The 7500-nt window shown below is 42.0% G+C and overlaps 1 protein-coding gene across 2 annotated transcripts in view; it reads left to right on the plus strand.

The window, feature by feature from the left end:
- LOC125038191 (rap guanine nucleotide exchange factor 2-like) overlaps positions 1-7500 on the plus strand; it is a 242104-nt gene that overhangs the window by 22768 nt on the left and 211836 nt on the right. The window contains exon 1 of one of the 2 annotated variants that reach the window (XM_047631584.1): positions 6455-7362. The exons of the other annotated variant lie outside the window; for it this stretch is intronic. Within the exon in view, the coding sequence (XP_047487540.1) occupies positions 7285-7362 (78 nt within the window). The 5' untranslated portion in view covers positions 6455-7284. Of the gene's footprint in view, positions 1-6454; positions 7363-7500 lie in introns of those variants that run through there. 2 annotated transcript variants of the gene reach the window in all.

A 7500-nucleotide genomic window follows, 5' to 3' on the forward strand; every position in this document is an offset into this window, starting at 1 on the left:
TGCTTCTCTCTATTATCGCTTTATTCGCTGCTTTATCATCTTCTCGCCTCCATTTTCTCATTATCTTTTCGTTCGTTCTATTAAATCTTTATCTTCGTTCGATCCAAGAGGAGACTGGAAGGAACGAGAGGTGGAGAAAGGGAAGGAAGAGAGGGAAGGGAGAGGAAAAGAAGAGAGGAGAAGGGAATGAAAAGAAAATGAGAAAAGGGAGAGGGGCAAAGAGAAGGAGTGAGAAGGAGGGGAAGATCAGGGAAGGAAGGGAAGAGAGTTGCGAAAATAGGAAAAGAAGGATGTGGTGGAAAGTAAAGGGAAAAGTGAGAGAAGAAGAAAATGAAAGGAGAGAAGACAGGAAAAGGAAGAAAATGAAAGAAGAAATGGTTGAAAATAGAAAGGAAAGAAACGAAAGGAAAGCGAAAAGTAGAAAAGGAAGGGGAATGGAAAGGATTGTAAAAAGGAAAGCGGCAGTGGAAGGGAAAGGAAAGGAAAAGGAAAGAGAATGGCAGGAAGAAAAGAGAGAGAGAGAAAGAGAGATGGAAAGGGAAATGGAAAGTAAATAAGAAGGGAGGAGGAAAGGCGGAAAAAAAGAAGGGGCGAATGAAAAGAAAAGACACGAGGTACAACAGAAAACAGTTGATTTACTAGCCTCGAGTTCCTGATCTAGCGACCGAAGCATCACCTGCCGCTTGCACCATCTGTCCCTCTCCTCCTGGACCACCTGCCGCCCCCGTCGCTCCTGCTCCCGGCTGTCTAGAAAAGGAGATACTCACCTATGGTGTCTCTGACCATGTCTGTATACATCTGAAAACACATATATACAAAGCACATAGACCTACACGCGCGCACACAAGCGAACTCAAATATGCTAAGATATACTATGTCACTCACTCTCACTCTTACTCTATGTATTCACTCTTACTCTATGTATAAAATTCGAAACGTCATTTCTATTATATTTCTAGATCGTTATCTTTTTATCTCTCCGTCTCTGTGTCCCGGCTTGCGTCACTTTCTCGCCGTTGCGTCATTTATGGGAAAAAAAAGAAAACAAAAAAACTCGGGGAAGGGTTGAGTCATTCGGCGGCTGGAGATTGCAGGTGGATCCACACGGCATGCGGGGGTGGGGTGGGGGTGGGAGGTGAGTGGGTCGGTGGGGTTGAAGGGATGCGGGGAAGTTAGGTGTGGGGGTGAAGGGGTGTGGGGAAGTTAGGTGTGGGGGTGAAGGGGTGTGGGGAAGTCAGGTGTGGGCGCTAGAGGGTAGGGTGGTTGTGACGTGAATGAGATGAGAGGGTTTGTTTGCAGTGTTACTTATGGTGGGTAGTTTGGTTAGTGGCGTTACTTACCGGTGGTGGGGTGTTTACAGTGTTACTTAATGGGTTAAATTTGTCCTGTGGTGTTACTTAAGAGGACTATCGGGGGAGAAAGAGATAGGTTTATGGTGCTATTTAGAAGGGAATGGTTGTTACGTGACTTAAGGAGGTTAAGGTGTGTATCTAGGGCGGCTCGTGACGCTACGTAAAAAATGGGTAGTCTGTAACGTTACTTAATGGGGTAGAATAGATCGTGGTGTTACTTACGGAAGAAGAGGTGGCCCCTGACATCACCCAGCAAGGCGAGGTAGATTGTTACATCACATAATGAGGTGGTGTCTTGTAACATCGTTTTCCGAGTGAGAAGATGCTGTGATGTCGTTCCGCTTTTCGGTTGTGCCATATCATGAAATGAGTGTCAAGTACCTTTTTTATTACTTTACGAGTGTTGAGGTGACACCTTTGGAGCTGAGCCGTTTTAGCGTCCGTGTGTTGCTAGATTCGCTGTAATTACTACATTAGTGGAATTGTATGAGGGCATGTTTAGAGTACCCTTTCTTTTGTTGCTTTATTTTTAGACTCTAATGGAAGCTATTTATGTTATAGGTACGGTAACACCTCGATATGTGTGTGTGTGTGTGTGTGTGTGTGTGTGTGTGTGTGTGTGTGTGTGTGTGTGTGTGTGTGTGTGTGTGTGTGTGTGTAATTATCCAGTCGATAAGTCTTCACTCATACAACACGATCCAAACATGTTACGTCACCACCTTACGTCACAAAACAGCTGATCGTCGCCGTTTCGCTGGGTCTTATCTGCCTCCCGAGCGATAGACAGTTGTGGATTGACTCATTAGTCTGGTAGATCGCCGAAAATAGGACGATACGATACTTGTGTGGTGTGAACTACAGTACCGGGGTCATCTTGTAACGGATACGCTGTGGAGTGACACTTGGAATATATAGGGTGAAATAGGGTGTCATTTGAGAGATATATAGGGTGATATGTGTTAGGGTGTCACTTGGGAGGAAGTAGAGTACCGGGGCATAAAATATGATGAATAAAACGGATGTGGGGGTCGTTTTTTTTTCTCACTCCGTTATTCCGTTTGTTGGGAAATGCTGGGATCTATTCGGTCTATCTGGCTGTATGTATTTTTTTTCTCTCTTTCTTTCTTTCTTTCTTTCTTTCTTTCTTTTTCTTTCATTCATTCATTCTCTCTTTCTTTCTTTCTTTCCTTCCTTCCTTAATTCATTCACTCATTCTCTCTCTCTCTCTCTCTCTCTCTCTCTCTCTCTCTCTCTCTCTCTCTCTCTCTCTCTCTCTCTCTCTCTCTCTCTCTCTCTCTCTCTCTCTCTCTCTCTCTCTCTCTCTCTCTCTCTCTCTCTCTCTCTCTCTCTCTCTCTCTCTCTCTCTCTCTCTCTCTCTCTCTCTCTCTCTCTCTATTTCTCTTTCTATCTTTCTGACAAATGTTGGCCGAGTACATTTGCTTGTTTAAAGTCGGTCATATACAGGTAGTTTGTTTTCGGACGCCCGAAACGCCCACAAACGTCCCAGATACCATAGCCATTCACAAGCGCGCCTTCACTCTCGCCGTTCACTCTCGCCGTTCACAAGCGCGCCTTCACTATCGTCGTTCACTCTCGCCGTTCACTATCGCCATTCACAAGCGCGCCTTCACTATCGCCGTTCACAAGCGCGGCATCGCTCACGCTATCTTCGAACGATAATTTGATTCAAAGTTAACGAGGCTTTTCCATATCTCGGGATGATTAATGAACGTGATGGATGACACTTTTCCGCGTTGAGTTTCATTTGCTTTAATCACCAATTTCGGGGAATGTTATTTTGGGTTTTACTGAGCAAGGCGCTGCATGGTTCAGCTTTTGCAATAGACCCCGATTCTGCGGTCCCTTCTTCTCCTTCTTCTTCTTTCCTTCTTCTCCTTCTTCTTCTTCTTCTTCTTCTTCTTTCCTTCTTCTCCTTCTTCTCCTTCTTTCCTTCTTCTCCTTCTTTGCCTTCTTTTCTTTCTTTTCTTTTTTCTCCTATTTCTTCCATTCTCTTCTCCTTCTCTTCCTCCCATTTTTTTCTTTCCTTTTTATTTCTTTTCTTCTGCCTTTTTTTATTGTCAATGTTGCTATCATTATTATTATTATTATTATTTTATTTTTTATTTTTAGTGTTATTGTTATTATTTGTTGTTATTATTCCCTTTTCTTTTTAAAACATATTTAACGTTCATAAGTGATAGAAAACTGATACAATATCATGTTGATCAAAGCAAGGAAAAATTATATATCAATATATATATATATATATATATATATATATATATATATAATATATATATGTATGTATACATATAATATATATATGTATGTATATATATGTATATATATGTATATATATATATATATATATATATATGTGTGTGTGTGTATATATATATACACACACACACACACACTCACTTTTTTATGTCTTTCTTTCCGTCTTTGTTTTTTATGTCTTTATCCTTCATTATTTTTAACATTTTCCTTTTTCCTTTGTTTTATCCCTCTCTGTGTTACTTGTTACATTCTTTCCTTCTTCGTTTTAATTATCTTTTCTTTCTTTACTGCTTCGTTTTGATTAGTTTGATCTTAGATATTTTCCCTTTTTTCTTTTTTTTTCTCCTATTATTTATTTTCAAGTTTAAGTCAAGGCACTGCTTAACCTCGTCACGGAGAAGCATTAAGAGGAGATGAGATGGAGATCATTAATTTAGGAGAATGAACATTAATTTATGAAAAAACAGGTGGACGGATGAGATTTTCAGAATGTTAGAAACGTAAAGATGTTGATGGACGGAAGGATTAGCAAGAATGAGGATCAAAACAGGAGAGTAAATCACAGAGAAATAATAACCAGGGAAGAGAGAGAGAGAGAGAGAGAGAGAGAGAGAGAGAGAGAGAGAGAGAGAGAGAGAGAGAGAGAGAGAGAGAGAGAGAGAGAGAGAGAGAGAGAGAGAGAGAGAGAGAGAAAGACACACAGACAGGCAGACAGAGATAGAGACAGAGAAACAGAGATATGTAAAGGAGAAAGCGAAGTTGGAATAGGGACACGAAAGGAGAGTGGAAACGTAGTCGATAGAATGGGAAGAACGGGAATGAAGTTAAAGCCGGACGAGAGGGGGAGAGGCGAAATTATTGGTCAGAGAGTGGATAGAGAGAGAAGGGAGAAGGGGAGAAAAAGTGAGAGTGTGGGTGAGTGAGTGAGCGAGTGTGAGTGAGCGATAGAGAGAGAGAGAGAGAGAGAGAGAGAGAGAGAGAGAGAGAGAGAGAGAGAGAGAGAGAGAGAGAGAGAGAGAGAGAGAGAGAGAGAGAGTGAGAAAGAAAGTGAGAAAGAGATAATAATATATTGTAGATGGAGAGGAGTTACAGAAGAAAAAAAATGAGTAAGAATGTAAGAGAGAGACAGGCAGACAGACAGACAGACAGACAGACAGACAGACAGACAGACAGACAGACAGACAGACAGACAGACAGACAGAGACAAAGGAAAGGATAAGCCAAAGTCACAAAAAAAAATCGATACCTGCAAGTACTTTGTTTCTCAGCCGATAGACAACACGGGGCAAATCTTAGCCGTAGTAATTTCTAAACCCCGATCTTACCAACTTACGTCAATACGATTAATAATGAGCTTACAAGACCACAGGTGTAAGTAAAGCAAGGGAAGCAATGCAGAAAAGAGAAAAAGGGCGTAGATGCTCCTTTAGTGGGCGTGAATGCAGTGGCTAAGTGCATAGCTTGTGCTGGGAACAGCTTTATTTATTTATATATTTATTTATTTATTGGATTTCCATTATCCGGCTGCCGAGGTGGATAGAGCGGTTATAATTCATTCGCGTTTACTTTGTTGGATATTTTCAGCGCCGGGCATTGGGGATTATAGTTTTGAATATAGTTTTAAATAGGTAGATAGATAGATATTTACATGTATTTACATTTATGTAGATTGAAATAGGTAGGGAGAGGGTAGCCTTGGTTGGTAGGTAGACAGAAAGTCACAGATGAATAGGTAGGTAGAAAGATAAATACCAATAGAAGGGAAAATAGACAGTGATAGATGCACACACTCACACAAATATATGTGTGTGTGTGTGTGTGTGTGTGTGTGTGTGTGTGTGTGTGTGTGTGTGTGTGTGTGTGTGTGTGTGTGTGTGTGTGTGTGTGTGTACGCGCCTGCCTGTGTGTGCTTGTGTGTGCCTGTGTATGTGTGTATGTATGTATGTATATTTGTATGTATATATATATTTATGTATATATATGTATGTATATATATATATATGTATATATATGTATATATATATTTATATTTATATATATTAAAAGTAAATGTTCACTAATTACGTCATATTATTTATTGCGAAATGTGGTTTTGATGAAGCGGTGATTAAGTTGAATATTAACATATATCATGCTTGGGTTATCCGCTCACTGGAATTAGCATGTATTCCGTGTAATTTCAAGTATCTATAAACTTTTTTATGTCTTATCCAATCTTATAAAGGTGAAAACTGTGTATTGAATTAAAATGTTGATATTTAGAACAGATTTTTGCATCAAAGTCTTTACGAAAGGAAGTTATTTGTGTGTCGAAGAATAGATTAAATATTTAAATTGATATTTGTATATTTGTGTAGGTGTGCGTCCATTTGTGTGCGTGTATGTGCGTACGTGTGTGTGTGCGTGCGTGCGTGCGTGCGTGTAGGCGTGGGTGTGGGCGAGCATGCGTGTGTGATGTTGAAAAAGAAGAAGAAAAACAGTTCACTAAGTCTGTGAGCTGTGAAAGCCCGTAAATATTTTGTGTAAATCGACGGCGGATGAAAAATGAACGAAAGCGTCTGTGTCTCCAGCCTTTGACGCCTTCGGGGTAGGTGTTCGGAGGTGGACCTTGCTGGAGGCCGTCTTTGATCGCAGGCCTTGATTGGGCGGATTTGGCATATGGCTTGATTTTGGTAGTTTATATTGTTTTATGTATTTCTTTGTTTGTGTCACATTTTTTTGTGTTTATATAATTTAAGGCTTTAATGAAGGAGGAGGTTTTGCATATCATTGCTTTTGTTAGCCTTAGATTAATTGCATTTTTCTTTTTCCTTTTTCAGAACCGTGTAAAAGCAGCAAGAATTCATAAGAAGAAGCAGTGAAGTCGCGTGACTCGCCGTTCAAACCAACGATCTTACCCGTCGATCTCAATAGATAAATAAGTAGATGAATAAATAGATAATTAAATAGATGAAAAAAGATACAAATCAATAAGTAAATACACCAGCGTGAGTGGCGAGGCCTCCCCCAATTCGCCGTTTTTTCCCCCGCACCTTCAGAAGGCGACCCTTGCACCCTGGAGGCGCCGAGATGGCCAGCGGAGGCAGCCCCGTGAGGCGCCCTGAGGCCCGGGACGCCCCTCGCTGTCCTCTCACGCCCCGCGAGAGGAAGTGACGCGGAGGAACATGGAGGAGAAGCGGGGTGTCGGGAGGTAGAATCGGAGGGGCAGTTTTTTCTCGTATAACGTCTGAGGAAGAGGAGGAGGTGACACTCACTCTCTCTCTCTCTCTCTCTCTTTGGACGAGTTGTGAGTTCGGAGTCAGTGGCCAGCGAGCGACGAGTCGTATTAATTTAAAGAGGTTGGATCCCGGCGCTCGTCGTTACAGGCCGTAAACATCGCATGCACAGTGAAATCTCACGAGCAACCCAGTCGTAATCGTACAGTGACGTTAATTTATGTGAATGGATGTTATCTAATGATAAGTAAATATAATAGTAATAATAAGTAAATTAAGTGGAAAGAAGCAAACCGATACGTGTGGTCGTGGCTAAAGTCGTTCTACCGGCGATGGCTCCCTTCTGACGTGTCGTCGCGCCTTCCGCCGAGGACGACCGCCGCGAGTGTGCGAAGGCAGCCAGAGAGCGACGACTTCGTGCCCGCTCGCCCTTCTCAATGATCACCATGGACGACTACCACGACCAGAGGTTCATCCGGGCTCTCATGGTCCCACCCGAGACCCGGACCCTGCAGGTGAGTCGACCGTTTTTGTAGTTCTTTTTTGGGGGGAGGGGAGGGGGGGCGGGGGCTTAGTATTTTTATATGGGTCCTTCTTTCTAGCTCTTCTCCTTCTCCTCCTCCTCCTTCTCCTCCTTCTCCTTCTTCTCCTTC

This window comes from Penaeus chinensis, chromosome 24 (genome assembly GCF_019202785.1).
Source record: "Penaeus chinensis breed Huanghai No. 1 chromosome 24, ASM1920278v2, whole genome shotgun sequence".
Classification (NCBI taxonomy): domain Eukaryota; kingdom Metazoa; phylum Arthropoda; class Malacostraca; order Decapoda; family Penaeidae; genus Penaeus; species Penaeus chinensis.